The sequence below is a fragment of the Bombina bombina genome, chromosome 2 (genome assembly GCF_027579735.1).
Source record: "Bombina bombina isolate aBomBom1 chromosome 2, aBomBom1.pri, whole genome shotgun sequence".
In the NCBI taxonomy this organism is placed as follows: domain Eukaryota; kingdom Metazoa; phylum Chordata; class Amphibia; order Anura; family Bombinatoridae; genus Bombina; species Bombina bombina.
The window spans coordinates 1,325,796,195-1,325,812,521 of NC_069500.1; the positions used below are offsets into that span (position 1 = coordinate 1,325,796,195).

The 16,327-nt window shown below is 36.5% G+C and overlaps 1 protein-coding gene across 4 annotated transcripts in view; it reads right to left on the bottom strand.

The window, feature by feature from the left end:
• DOK7 (docking protein 7) overlaps positions 1-16,327 on the bottom strand; it is a 397,628-nt gene that overhangs the window by 143,978 nt on the left and 237,323 nt on the right. For all 4 annotated transcript variants that reach the window (XM_053704185.1, XM_053704184.1, XM_053704183.1 and 1 more), the window contains exons 6-7: positions 10,072-10,191; positions 3,593-3,691 (exon numbers count right to left, since the gene is read on the bottom strand). In XM_053704185.1, the coding sequence (XP_053560160.1) occupies positions 3,593-3,691; positions 10,072-10,191 (219 nt within the window). The remainder of the gene's footprint in view (positions 1-3,592; positions 3,692-10,071; positions 10,192-16,327) is intronic.

Consider the following 16,327-nt stretch of genomic DNA (forward strand, 5'->3'; position numbering starts at 1 on the left):
AATCTAACCCAAACCCCCCTTAAATAAACCTAACACTACCCCCCTGAAGATCATCCTACCTTGAGTTGTCTTCAGCCAGCCGACCCACCGATGGAACCGAAGAGGAGATCCGGAGCGGCAGAAGTGATCCTCCAAGGGGCGCTGAAGAAGTCTTCCATCCGATGAAGTCATCATCCAGGCGGCGCTGAAGAAGTCTTCCATCCGGGCGATGTCATCTTTCAAGCGGCGCTGAAGAAGTCTTCCATCCGGGCGATGTCATCTTCCAAGCGGGGTCTTCAATCTTCTTTCTTCAGGATCCATCTTCATCCCGCCGACGCAGAACATCCTTCTTCCCCGACGGACTAACGACGAATGAAGGCTCCTTTAAGGGACGTCATCCAAGATAGCGTCCCTTCAATTCCGATTGGCTGATAGGATTCTATCAGCCAATCGGAATTAAGGTAGGAAAAATCTGATTGGCTGATTGAATCAGCCAATCAGATTGAGCTCGCATTCTATTGGCTGATCGGAACAGCCATTAGAATGCGAGCTCAATCTGATTGGCTGAATCCTATCAGCCAATCGGAATTGAAGGGACGCCATCTTGGATGATGTCCCTTAAAGGAGCCTTCATTCGTCGTTAGTCCATTGGGGAAGAAGGATGTTCCGCGTCGGCGGGATGAAGATGGATCCTGAAGAAAGAAGATTGAAGACCCCGCTTGGAAGATGACATCGCCCGGATGGAAGACTTCTTCAGCGCCGCTTGAAAGATGACATCGCCCGGATGGAAGACTTCTTCAGCGCCGCTTGAAAGATGACATCGCCCGGATGGAAGACTTCTTCAGCGCCACCTGGATGATGACTTCATCGGATGGAAGACTTCTTCAGCGCCCCTTGGAGGATCACTTCTGCCGCTCCGGATCTCCTCTTCGGTTCCATCGGTGGGTCGGCTGGCTGAAGACAACTCAAGGTAAGATGATCTTCAGGGGGGTAGTGTTAGGTTTATTTAAAGGGGGTTTGGGTTAGATTAGGGGTATGTGGGTGGTGGGTTTTAATGTTGGTGGGGGGGTTGTATTTTTCTTTTACAGGCAAAAGAGCAGTTTTCTTTGGGGCATGCCCCGCAAAAGGCCCTTTTAAGGGCTGGTAAGGTAAAAGAGCTTTGAACTTTTTTAATTTAGAATAGGGTAGGGCATTTTTTTATTTTGGGGGCTTTGTTATTTTATTAGGGGGCTTAGATTAGGTGTAATTAGCTTAAAATTGTTGTAATATTTTTTAAATGTTTGTAACTTATTTTTTTATTTTTTGTAACTTAGCTTTTTTATTTTTTGTACTTTAGTTAGTTTATGTAATTGTATTTAATTGTAGTTATTTGTAGTTAATTTATTTAATTAATTTAATGATAGTGTAGTGTTAGGTTTAATTGTAACTTAGGTTAGGATTTATTTTACAGGTAATTTTGTATTTCTTTTAGCTAGGTAGTTAATAACTATTTAATAACTATTCTAACTAGCTAAAATAAATACAAAGTTACCTGTAAAATAAATATAAATCCTAAAATAGCTACAATGTAATTATTAATTACATTGCAGCTATCTTAGGGTTTATTTTATAGGTAAGTATTTAGTTTTAAATAGGAATAATTTATTTAAGTATAGTGTAGTGTTAGGTGTAATTGTAACTTAGGTTAGGATTTATTTTACAGGTAAATTTCTCTTTATTTTAGCTAGGTAGCTATTAAATAGTTAACTATTTAATAGCTATTGTACCTGGTTAAAATAAATTGAAAGTTGCCTGTAAAATAAAAATAAATCCTAAGATAGCTACAATATAATTATTATTTATATTGTAGCTATATTAGGGTTTATTTTAAAGGTAAGTATTTAGTTTTAAATAGGATTAATTTAGTTAATAATAGAAATATTATTTAGATTTATTTAATTAATATTTAAGTTGGGGGGTGTTAGGGTTAGACTTAGGTTTAGGGGTTAATAATTTTATTACAGTGGCGGCGGTGTAGGGGGGCAGGATAGGGGTTAATAAATGTATTATAGATGTAGGGGGGCAGATTAGGCGTTAATAAGTTTAATATAGGTTGCGGCGGGGTCCGGGAGCGGCGGTTTAGGGGTTAATACATATATTATAGTTGCCGCGGGGTCAGGGAGTGGCGGTTTAGGGGTTAACATGTTTATTATAGTGGCGGTAGGCTCCGGGAGAGGCGGTTTAGGGGTTAATAAGTTTATTATAGTTGCGGCGGGGTCAGGGAGCGGCGGTTTAGGGGTTAACATATTTATTATAGTGGCGGTGGACTCCGGGAGCAGCGGTTTAGGGGGTAATAACTTTATTCAGTTGCGGTGGTGTAGGGGGGGACAGATTAGGGGTGTTTAGACTCGGGGTACATGTTAAGGTGTTAGGTATAGACCTCTCCCATAGGAATCAATGGGATGTCTGGCAGCAGCGAACATGAACTTTCGCTATGGTCAGACTCCCATTGATTCCTATGGGGTCCGCCGCCTCCAGGGCGGCAGTTTGAAAACCAGGTACGCTGGGCCGTAAAAGTGCCGAGCGTACTTGCTAGTTTTTTGATAACTAGCAAAAGTAGTCAGATAGTGCCGCACTTGTGTGCGGAACATCTGGAGTGACGTAAGAATCGATCTGTGTCAGACTGAGTCCGGCAGATCGAAGCTTACGTCACTAAATTCTACTTTGGCCGGTCTCTAGCCTTTGATAACTAAGGCGAATCAGCCTCGCCACAAATACGCTGCGGAATTCCAGCGTATTTGAGGTTGACGGCTTGATAACTACCCCCCAAAATGTCAATGATAAATTATTTTGTCAGAGACATAATTTGATCCTACATTTCTATTCCCTGTGATTATAGAATCTACAGTCTTCAATAAAACAGTACAGTTTAAGTTCATAAAACAGAAAAAAGTAACAGGAAGCAAGGATTCTACACTGCAAAATATATACTTATTTAAGAGATAGACAGACAGACTGGTAGATAGATAGATGATAGATAGATAGATAGATAGATAGATAGATAGATAGATAGATAGATGGTAGACAGATAGATAAACAGATAGATAGATAGATAGATAGATAGAGCGATGATAGACAGACAGGTAGATAGACAGATAGGTAGAAAGATTGATAGATAGATAGATAGATAGATGAGAGATAGATAGACAGGTGGTAGAAAAATCGATAGATAGATAGATAGATTGATAATAGACAGAGATAGACAGACAGGCAGGTAGATAGATAGAAATAGTTATGGATAGAGATAGATAGATAGATAGATAGATAGATAGATAGATAGACAGACAAATAGATAGAATGATAGATAATTAGATAGATGATAGACAAAGAGATAGACAGACAGACAGACAGTCAGATAGATAGATAGATAGATAGATAAATAGATAGATAGAAATAGTTACAGACAGATAGAAATAGTTATGGATAGAGATAGATAGATAGATAGAAATAGTTACAGACAGATAGAAATAGTTATGGATAGAGATAGATAGATAGGTAGGTAGATAGATAGATAGATATATAGATAGATAGATAGATAATCTTTACAACTTATTACTAGGATGCTCTTTTTTACCTCCTAGACTATGATGAGAAAGTAGGCTTAGACGTTTCTCTAACTGCAAGGTTTCATGGGCAACTCTTTCCTCCATGTAGGCTGGATTTAAATTTGGATCTAGTAAAAGAAACAATAATGTTAGCAAGAAAAGCAATACTTTGTAATATAGTTTTAATGCTCTACTTGATTAAAATGAATATGAATTTGAATTATTTATAGAATAACAAATGTATTTAGAATCAGAAATGATTCACTGAGGCGCATATCACTTCTAAACTGTGAATAAAAACAACATATGGAGGTGCTGTTTGTTGCTATCTTAGAAATCTGCTCATGTCTGACCCCTACTGGTAAGTACCTAAACATAACATAGATTTCAATTAGATTGTAGCAGAAGAATGAAGTAGGGGGGAAAAATAGAAATATGCCCCATAGGCCTAAAAAAAAAACCCGTACATAATACATATGTGCACTATAGTTTACTAGTCAGATTACAATTGCTAAAAGTAACTACTCCCACAAATACTGTTTAAAGGGAAAAAGTCTATATTCTTTCTGCTACAATGTGTTACCAGTCTGGGACTAGTGGACCAGCAGAAATATTCAGCCCTAGCTTTGTTAAGAAATCGCAGTGAGTCTAGTCTTCAACAGTTTGTCATATAGTGGGCAATAAGTAGAGTACATTACATTACTATCTGTGCAAGTTAACAACCATACTTAAAGGGACAGTCTACTTGATTTTTTTATTATTTAAAGATAGATTGCACTTAACTACCTATTACCCAGCCTTTTATTATACCAGCTGCATTGTCCTTTGGGTTTATTTTTGTTTTTGAAACAGTGGGTTTGCTCATTTAAACCACCACCCATTTTTCTCATAGACATGTTAATTTACATGGGCTGAGCCTGCAGTAAGAGCATACCTTGTGTTATCGCTTTCTAAATACACAAATGGCAATAGTTAGGCATTTAAATGTTAATTATCGGGGGGGTTTCAGTGAGCAAAACCAACTAGTTCCGAGACAACATACCCCCCCCCCCCCCCACACACACACACTTGAAGTCTAATTTCTCTTGTTACCTCATGTTTACATATCCTTTCTAAAAGAAAATACTGCAGTAATCATATTTTCACTATAGGTATTTGTTTCAACGTGCAAAAGCAACTATTCCAAGTGACAAAATAAAGATAAAGGAGCTATTTGCAAATAATGTAATACTATCGAGCAGGTAAATGGATACACATTAAAGGAGAGACATTTTTTACAGTACAATGACCCCTTAATACTTTTGCTGTGTGTTCAACATAGGTGTTAAATGCACTTTGGAGTCAGTTTAAGAATTTGAGGTCTGCAAAAGCAACAGCTGGAACAACATTTGTTGTCTATCACTATAGTAGAAGATAAGTGGATTAGCAGTTATAGATATAAATAAAGTGGGGGATTCCAAGAATATCTGTGGTATGCTTATGCATTTCTCTGGTTTAGAAGATGCAGAAATCATTACATAGCACAAGACGCTGCCATAATGTGATGTAACACAATTGATTAAAAGGGATATGAAACCCACATTTTTGGTTCAGCACCTGGGTAGCGCTTGCTGATTGGTGGCTAAATGTAGCCACCAATCAGCAAGCACTACCCAGGGTACTGAACCAAAAATGGTCCGGCTCTTAAGCTTATATATATACTTTACAAATAAAGATACCAAGAGAACAAAGAAAAAATGATAATAGGAGTAAATTAGAAAATTGCTTAAAATTGCATGCTGTATCTGAATCATTAAAACAAAAAAATATGGGTTTCATAACCTTATAAGCATGCCAAGATGTATGTTCTGTTCTTATACATCACATATATGTTTTAATTGAAACTAAGAGGACACATATGACAGGAAAATAATACCTTTTTTCAACCTTTTTTTTAGAAGCAAAAAATAATTTAAATATGCCTTTAAATAAAATATATTTGCTATTAAAATAATGTACAAACTAAAAACCCTTTTTGGGATATTTAGGTATCTTTGCCTATAAGACACTTGGGGCAAGATTACATATGCTGCACCCGCAAAAGTCGTTGTTGCCGGTTTTTAGTGGGGTATTGATATCATATATACGGCGCCACATATAAATGCGGCTCGTATATTTTACCCGTCGCCCACTAATTTTACTCCCATAAACTAACATAGAACCACGTCACAAATCTGTATCACATATTCAGCCAAGGATTTAATCGCGAAAATGGAGAAATCTTACTCCATTTTCACCTCGCCACACATAGGCAGACACAGCAAGCCTTGTGCTGAGTATATAAGCACTGTATCGCCCTGAAAGTTCTAACTAACACCTAATGCATGCACAATATCAACCTGTTAACTGTAATCCCCCCACCGCAATAACTATTAAAATATATTAACCTCTAATCCGCCAACTCCCACATCGCAATCTTCCTAATATAAACCTAGATTACGAGTTTTGCGTTAGAGGCTATGCGGTGCTAACGAGCAGTTTATGCTCACCGCTCATTTACAGACAACACTGGTATTACAGGTTTTTACAAACCAGAGAAGAAGTGAGCGTTGAGCAAAATTTTGCTTATTACCGCACTCCAATACCAGCGCTGCTTACGTTAGCGGTGAGCTGGTGTAACGTGCTCGTGCACGATTTCGACCATAGGAATCAACGGAGAGAGCCAGCTGAAAAAAGTCTAACACTTGCAAAAAAGCAGCGTACATTTTATGTCTACACCTAACACCCTAACATGAACCCCGAGTCTAAACACCCCTAATCTTACACTTATTAACCCCTAATCTGCCGCCACCGACATCGCCGACACCTACATTATAATTATAAACCCCTAATCTGCCGCTCCGGACACCGCCGCCACCTACATTATACTTATGAACCCCTAATCTGCTGCCCCCAACATCGCCAAACCCTACATTATATTTATTAACCCCTACTCTGCCTCCCCCAATGTCGCCGCCACCTACCTACACTTATTAACCCCTAATCTGTCGCCCCCAACGTCGCCACCACTATAATAAACATATTAACCCCTAAACTGCCGCACTCCCGCCTCGCAAACATTAGTTAAATATTATTAACCCCTAATCTGCCGGCCCTAACATCACCACCACCTACCTACATTTATTAACCCCTAATCTGCCGCCCCCAACGTCGCCGCCACTATACTAAATGTATTAACCCCTAAACCTAAGTCTAACCCTAACCCTAACACACCCTAACTTAAATACTGTATAATTAAAAGAAATCTAAATAAAAATGCCTATCATTAACTAAATAATTCCTATTTAAAACAAAATACTTACCTATAAAATAAACCCTAAGCTAGCTACAATATAACTAATAGTTACATTGTAGCTAGCTTAGGATTTATTTTTATTTTATAGGCAAATTTGTATTTATTTTAACTAGGTAGAATAGTTATTAAATAGTTATTAACTATTTAATAACTACCTAGCTAAAATAAATACAAAGTTGCCTGTAAAATAAAACCTAACCTAAGTTACAATTACACCTAACACTACACTATAATTAAATTATTTCCCTAAATTAAATACAATTAAATACAATTAAATAAAATTATCTAAACTACAAAAAACAACAACACTAAATTACAGAAAATAAACAAATTACAAGATTTTTCAACTAATTACACCTAATCTAATCCCCCTAACAAAATTACAAAGCCCCCCCAAATTAAAAAAGCCCTACCCTACACTAAATTACAAATAGCCCTTAAATGGGCCTTTTGCGGGGCATTGCCCCAAAGTCCCTTACCGGGAGAAGTCTTCATCCAACCGGGCCGAAGTCCTCAACGAAGCTGGGAGAAGTTTTCATCCAAGCCAGGCGAAGTGGTCCTCCAAACGGGCAGAAGTCTTCATCCAGACGGCATCTGGCCTGTCTGGAGGACCACTTCATCCGGCTTGGATGAAGACTTCTCCCGGCTTCGTTGATGACCTTGGCCCCATTGGACGAAGACTTCTCCCGGTAAGGTGATCTTCAAGGGGTTAGTGTTAGGTTTTTTTAAGGGGTATTGGGTGGGTTTTAGAGTAGGGTTGGTTGTGTGGGTGGTGGGTTTTAATGTTGGGGGGGATTTGTAATTTTTTTTACAGGTAAAATAGCTGATTACATTGGGGCAATGCCCCGCAAAAGGCCCTTTTAAGGGCTATTTGTAATTTAGTGTAGGGTAGGGCTTTTTTTTATTTTGGGGGGGCTTTTTTATTTTTGTTAGGGGGATTAGATTAGGTGTAATTAGTTTAAAAATCTTGTAATTTGTTTATTATTTTCTGTAATTTAGTGTTTGTTTTTTTTGTACTTTAGATAATTTTATTTAATTGTATTTAATTTATGGAAATAATTTAATTATAGTGTAGTGTTAGATTTTTTTATTTTTTTGGGGTTTGTTTTTTTTAGATTAGGGTTTTAATGGGCTTGTAAAAGAGCTGAATGCCCTTTTAAGGGTAATGCCCATAAAAATGCCCCTTTAGGGGCAATAGGTAGCTTAGGTTTTTTTATTTTGGGGGGTTTGGTGAGTGGGGGTTTTTACTGTTAGGGGGGACTTAGTATTTATAAAAGAGCAGTTTAATTTAGGGCATTGTCCTACAAAAGGCCCTTTTAAGGGTTATTGGTAGTTTAGTTTAGATTAGGGGGTGTTTTTGTTTTGGGGGGCTTTTTTATTTTCATAGGGATTAGGTTTAATTTTTTTATTTTTGATAATTTGGTTTATATTTTTCTGAAATGTTAGAATTTTTTATTTTAATTGTAACTTAGTATTTTTTTATTTTATGTAATTGAGGTTAATTTAGGGGGTATTAGGTTAGGGGGCCTAGTAATTAAATTAGTTATTTGCGTTGTGCGGGGTTGGCGGTTTAGGGGTTAATAGGTTAATTAGGTTTAATGCGTTGTGATGGGTTGGCGGTTTAGGGGTTAATAGTGTTGATAGGTACTTTGCATTGTAGGGGTTTGGCAGATTAGGGGTTAATAGTGTTGATAGGTAGTTTGCAATGTGGGTGAATGGCGGGTTAGGGGTTAATACATTTATTAGATATATTGCGTTTTTGGGGGTTGGCGGTTTAGGGGATAATACTTTTATTATTAGTTGCAATGTGGGGGGATTGCGGATATAGGGGTTTTGACCTGTCGGGTTTATTTTTGGGAGGCGGGTTAGACTTTTATGGGAGATTTAACTTTTTTCATTTTTTTTTCTTATGCGCCGGCAGTTTCTAAAGTCACTGGCGACTCCAGAAATGTGTATTTCCACACATTTCTGGACATCACTAGTTTACGGCAGTTTATGAACTGCCGGCGGGGTTTATGTGACTTCCTGATGAGCAGGGCGAACTTACGGGCGACGCGGGTTTCAGGCGTTGCGCTGAAGCCTGCACCGTATATGTAATCTCGCCCATTGTTTTGATTTTAACATATATTTTTTATAAATATAAAAGTTTGAAATCATCTTTCTCAGATTTGTTTGTAATTATTTATATATTTGAACACAGGCAGCTGCTGGACTACTGTACAGCTATTATCAGTATCCCATCTTATCTAATCCTTATTCCATTGCAAGTGATAAAATGGTGATCACATGATACTGTGACAAATGATTGAAAGCAAAACAATATATGGCATTTGGCATTTTGACAATTAGAACAATTGCTGAAGTATTACATTTCAGAAAGTATGGAAAATGAGCCATGAGCAAATTGTTACATAACGCAGAGTTGTGTAAGATTATACAATAGTCTGCCATATATCTATATTGATGTTTATCACATAGCGTCTATTGCTTTAGGGAAAAGAAAACTTTATGTTTATAACTATGTTTTTGTCCCCGTATTTAAACAACTATTATATATATACTGTATGTATGTATGTGTATATATATATATATATATATATATATATATATTTAAATACATTTGTTTAGTTTTCTCATGTTACTCTTTGCTTATGATACATAATTTTGTCTAGCATTTATTTAGTGTTTAATGTCGCTTTAAAAGCTTAGGAATCTGTTGGTTTTGTACAAATAAATGATGATAAAAATAATAATAATAATAAAAATAATAAAACATCCACTTTGTTTGCAGATATTTGCAATGCAGTAAATATGTATTGTGCATATAGTGGAAAATGTTAATTAAATTATATGTATATTGTTCCAATTAGAAATTATATGTATATATTAATTACAATATAATATTAATTGTATAATATTTTTGATTAATTCTTTTTATAATCATTTCCAAGATCAGGGTCATCCACAATGGAAGAAATTTAAGGATACAGTGAAATAAAAAAAGTTAATTAATAGATCTGATAGAGAGAAGAATGTATGGTTTGTTCCTCAATTTTTTTTTCACTTTAAAAACGAAATCCTTTGTTGCTTTCATACTTTCTCTGGTAGCTGCCTTAATAATACTGTTGTGTATGTCCTTGCTCTGCCTTGATATTTTATACTTCCTCTATTAACCTGGAAGGACTGGACGCAATCCAAATGGGCCTTTTGTCGGAGAAATGCCACGGACGATGCAGTCAAAGAGGAAACTAATTTGATCGCCTTCTGAACAAGAGAGGAAAAACACACCAGCCCCTGTGGAAAGAGAAACATAAGCAATTTATTTTAGATTTTCTCTATTATATACATTGTTATACAAAGTCAGTTAATACAATTTGTGCAAGTAGCATCAGTCCTGAGGAAATGAGGGAACTAAGGAAAGTTTGCCTTTTTTTTTAAATGTATAGTTAGTCCAATAAAAAAAAGTATTACTACTTACTGCAATACTCTTATTATTTTGGTATGCAATATATATATATATATATATATATATATATATATATATATACAGTATATATATATATATATATATATATATATATATATATATATATATATATATATACACACACACACACACTGGTATATATATATATTTTTTTTAAATGCCCACCCCCTTCTAAAGTACAACTTTTACATATCACTGTCATTAAGTTGTAAATGAAGCATCTACATACACAACACATGCACACACACTGGCACCCATAGACATCCATGAATGCACACAAACACACAGGCGCCCATTGATAATCACATACACATACCTATTAACACATTCACTCACAAGCACACAAAAACATCCACATGAACAGAGAAACACAGGCACCCATAGTCATCCACATGCACAAACACATACCGGCACCGATAGATATCCACACGCATACAAACATCCACAAGGACAATCAAGCACAAAAACACATGTGTTGAGATAGAAACTATGGGGCCAAATTATTAAGCACCGTATGGTGCCTAATACATCTGTTTCCGCAGGAGCCTTCAGGCTCGCCGGAAACAGCAGTTTCCGAAGCAGCTGTCTCAACAGCAGTTAAGAAGCAGCTGTCTTAACCTCTGAGCGGCGGAGAGCAATTAACCCAATCAGATACGATCGGGTTGATTGACACCCCCTGCTCATGGCCGATTGGCCGCGAATCGGCAGGGGGCGGCATTGCACAAACAGTTCACCAGAAATGCTTGTGCAATGCTAAATGCAGACAATGTATGCTGTCGGCATTCAGCGATGTGTGTTGGACATGATCCGCTGAGCAGATCATGTCGGACAGATATATGATAAATTGGCCCCTATGGGATAAAAAAAGTTTTAGAATAATTATTATAATGCCAGCAGCTGTTGAATTAGAGTGAAATGGTGATGGGGTTAATATCTGATTTCAAAATGGAATTCTCAGTCCCCTTCACAATACTTTTTCTCTAGCATTTGACTTTGACACAGGTTCAGCAATGCAGAAAATAGGGCACTATCTTTTTGAGCTTTAAAAAAATAATAATTTGAATGTAGACACCAGCTCAACAATTTAGGACCCAGAAAAAAAAGGTTTACAGAGTATTATGGACATAAGAGAGCAGATGTTGTTTTCATGACCCATATAATGAGCTCCAGCCTCACGTATGAGCCATGTAATCACTTAGTAACACCAGTCGGTCTGACATAATTCGGCCTCTGGGGTGGTAAGACACAACCCGCTTTTTCATAATAAAATTAGTACAACACCATCTACATAACTTACATGCAGGGATTTTGCTCAACCAGACTAGTTAAATGAAATATAAATTTCACCAGGTAGCCTTCAAATGCAGCTCCCCTTGTACTCCTATCAGTGTGTGTGTATGTGTGTATGTGTGTATGTATGTATGTATTTATATATAGTTGAGAAAGTAGTAACAGGGGCTTCCACACAATAGGACAAGCAAAATGGGCACCAGAATCTGCAGCTAGATCCCTGGGCTGGGTATAGAGGAATCCCTTATCCTACTAAACCTAGCAAGGGTACAATGTTTGGCAAAGAATTGGGATAGTGCTGGTAAAGGCTGTACCTGATGCTAATAACCAAGGAAACAATATTAAGCTTATGTAAATGAGACAATAACTTATGCAAATGTGTAACAGTTGTGAGCAAATAGTAGTTAAAACTGGAACATTCATAAAAAACACACAATTCTTATATATAAACAAAAGAAACTATTAGCTTGTCAAATCTGAATGTAGGAGCAGACAGTCCCAAAAAAAAGAGGAAAGAACAGTCTGTTTCTTTAAATGCAGAGCTGTATATCCAATGGAAGCAATTCCTACTTACAGGAATTTACCTCAATCAATATGAGGTAAGTAAAAAAGCGGTCCTGGAAAGCCTCGATTTGGCTTGCAAGATGTTCATCGCTGAATACATGTAGGAACTCTGTAATTCGCTTCCTGGAGTTGGAATGATGGTACTAGAAACTTTCCTCCACACAGTGATTGTAGATATGTGAAAAAGCAAAAACAGAAAAAATAGTGCAATACTGTATGTATAATCGGTGTAAATAATCACAAAAACTCTCTGTGGGTGTTGTGCTCACATTTGTCGCTCTCAATTTGCGGTAATTATGTGAGAGTATGTCTCTTTAAATGCAGAACCAAAAAAATCCAATAAATGCAGTAAAAGTAGATCCTACTTACAGGAGTATACCTCAATCAGTATGAGGTAAGTAGAGAGCAATCTTGGAGAGCCTCAGTTTGGCTTGTGGGGTATCTGCCGCTGGATACCTGTTTAAAACTCTATGGATTGCCTTCTGTGCTTCCTGGAGTGGAATGTTAGCACTAGAAACCTTCCTCCACACAATGGTAGTTGATATGCAGAGAAAGCAGAGACGTAAACAATAGTGCAATACTGAATGTTTAATATTGCATATAAAACTATAAATCACATCATTGGGTATTATGCTCAATAAAGTATGAGGTCATTAATAGGCACAAAAGATGTTAAGTCCTGACACACAATCCTGTCCTCTGTTGATCACCAGAAGCAGTATGTCGCTCAGGTCAATGATGGTGATATGCTGTTATACAGTTCATAAATATAACCATATATAATAATACTTAAAAACATGTATTAATATACAAACATAAATAAAATGCTGATATAAAAGCTAAGATCAAGGTCACATAAGGTGGTGACCGTGTCACTTAACGCGTTTCCAAGGAGTAGTCACAATAATGCCCTTCTTCATCAGAGGTAGAAAATGAAATGGAATGTCTGAGGTTGCGGCATACCTCCTGTTAAGACCAAAGTTTCTATTGGCTGTTAATGGTCACCTGTCCTGTGACATAAAAACTGAAATTGGTTACATGACAACATGTGTCTTTTGTAATGCAATTCGATAAGTAGAACGTAATTATATATGAACACAGGGCATTCTAAATTAAAAACATTAACGAATATTAATATTTGCACTTCTTGTTAGTTGTAATGACAGATTGTGTTCATAGAGGTTAATTAAAAATTATGCCAAGTGTGATAAACGGCCGGCTGCTGCAGACTTGTGCACTTTTGTTGCCATAGCAACCAGTGAGCACTGTTTGCCCATATTATTGGGTTTAGGCTGACTTGATTTGTTAAAATATATCATGTGGTTCTAGTTCCTATACGGATATAGAACAGCAATTGTAAACAATGGTGAATGGAATTGTAAATGCGCTCTCGAATTTCTAAGAAAATATTCTGGAGAATGTCAATCCTAACAGTTAATGTTTGCTTAATAGATCAGATAACATCTAACAGGATTGAAAGATGCCCGAGTGTAGCATAAGATCACCCGGGTGCTATAAACTGGTTGTTATGGCAACCTTTGGAGGTTGTTTGTGTATACTGGCAAATTTGTGCCGGTTTAATTGGTTTAGATATATCACATAGTGTAAATAACGCTACCAGTAGGAAAACGTTTATGCATGCAGTGAATTAAATTTGTCTATAGCTAAAGGAAGTGTAATGTATATTCTAATTGAGTGATACAATAATGGTTTATGCTAGGAATGATTTATACAGGAATACATAAAGACAGTATAAAAACAGTGGTATTCCAAATTTCATAAACCACTTGTATAACTAAATAGTCTAATCCATAGTGATATAAAATTTGGTGAGATATAATGTGTGAAAACAACATATTGCATAAATATATATATATATATATATATATATATATATATTCATATATATATATGTAATATTTGCTGTTCTTCTACAAGAGGCTGCAATTTGATACTTGGCTAATATTATTTTTTTGTTGAAAAAGGATAAAAAAGGAATATATATGTGTGTATGTATACACAACTGTCCCTAATCCTATAAATACATATATATATATATATATATAAAGATAAAATTTATTAAGTTTTATGATGCCTTAAACTAAGAAGGCTGCCAGGTCTAAATCTTTATTTAGACCTCTAGGAATGAAGGTGCTTAGCGTGTGGATACAGTATGATTCTCTTTGGCGTAGTTTCAGGGTTCTGTCAGCACCTCGTTTATTTATTGCAATGTGTTCCAAAATGGTCCCTCTTAGACATTTTGGATCCATATTATGAAACTTTTTATAGTGTAGTGAGAGGTTGTGTGATTTTCATCCCAGTTTTATATTAGTAATGTGTTCAACCAATCTTTTTTTGTAGGGGCGGGTAGTTCTCCCTATGTACTGAAGGTACTACACTGTAGTAGATACACCACATAGTCGGTTCTACAGTTACATTTGCATTTAAGTTCAAAAAACATGTCAAAAGTGGTGGAGGTGAAAGACTTTGTAGTTTCTTTCCATTGTAGTGATGTATACACGCCTCACAGTTAAGCCTGTTGCACTTGAAGAAACCCTTAGACTTTGTTCCCAACCAGCTTTCTTTTCCTGATTGGTTGGGTTTCAATTTACTGGGGGCTAGTATAGATTTTAAATTTTTATTTAGTTTGAAAATCACTGAAGGGCCCTTTTCTGTGATATTTTTTAGGAGAAGATCCCGTTTTAAGAAATGCCAATATTTTCTGAGTATATTTTTCATTTCTCCTGCTCCTTCATTATACGTTGTGATGAAGGTGGTTGTGGTTTTGGCTTTTAAATTGTCTGATGAACTTTGGCATATCTTTTAGGATGGACTGTCTGTCCAGATTTCTTGCCTTATTTTGGCCTCCAAAAGGAGCCCTGTTTGATACTCTTTTGCAATAAATGTATTGGTTAGTTCCTGAGACTCTTTGTCAAAATCTTCTAACCTAGAACAGTTTCTACGCATAGTCTAAAACTGTCCATATGGAATGTTTTTGATCCATCTTGGATTGTGGTTACTTTTTGCGTGAAGGTATCCATTACAGTCAGTCTCTTTTTAGTATAGTTTTGTTAATACTTTGTCTCAAAGAGAAATGAACAAAATCTAAAAAAAAACAATTTCTTCAATGTAAGTGAAACAGGTTATAGTTATTCATATTTAGGGAGTGAACAAATTCTTTAAGTTGTTCATCAGATCCAGACCATATCATAGCTAGGGCCAAATTTCATCCCCATAGTTTTGCCGCTTTTTTGCAAATAGAACGTATCCTTGAAAGTGAAATAATTCCTCTCAAGGATAAACTGTATTGCATTAGTTAGAAACAATTTTTGCTCTTCAGTAAGATTTGTTGCATTTTTGAGCCAGATTTTCATGTATTCAATGCCTTTATTATGAGGGATGTTAGTGTATAATGCACTAACATCCAGGGTTGCCTACCTGTATGCGGTGTTCCATTTCTTTCATGTAATTGGCAAGAGTCCATGAGCTAGTGATGTATGGGATATACAGTCCTACCAGGATGGGCAAGTTTCCGAAACCCCAAAAATGCCTATAAATACACCCCTCACCACACCCACAATTCAGTTTTACAAACTTTGCCTCCTATGGAGGTGGTGAAGTAAGTTTGTGCTTGATTTTTATGATTTCTTCTGTGATAAGCGCTTCTAAGCATTCTGAAGACCAATTCCTCTCAGAGTACAGTGTTTGTCAGAGGGATGTGAAGAGAGTATCGCCTGTTTGATGTTATGGTTTTCCTTGCAGGAAATCTTTTCAAGGGTTCTCTGTTATCGGTCGTAGGGATTCATCTCCTACCTCCCTTTTCAGATCGACGATATACTCTTATATACCATTACCTCTGCTGATAGCTTTCAGTACTGGTTTGGATTCTATTATTTCCACTATTACTGGGGGGAAGGGAGTTTTTTTGCCTCAAGATAAAAATTCTAAAGACAAATCAAACACTTCTAATCAGTTTCATTCCTTTTTTTAGAATAAAGAACAGAAAACCACTCCATCCCCTAAAGACTCCGGCTCCAATTGGAAGCCATCCTCGAGTTGGAATAAATCCAAGCCTTACAAGAAACCAAA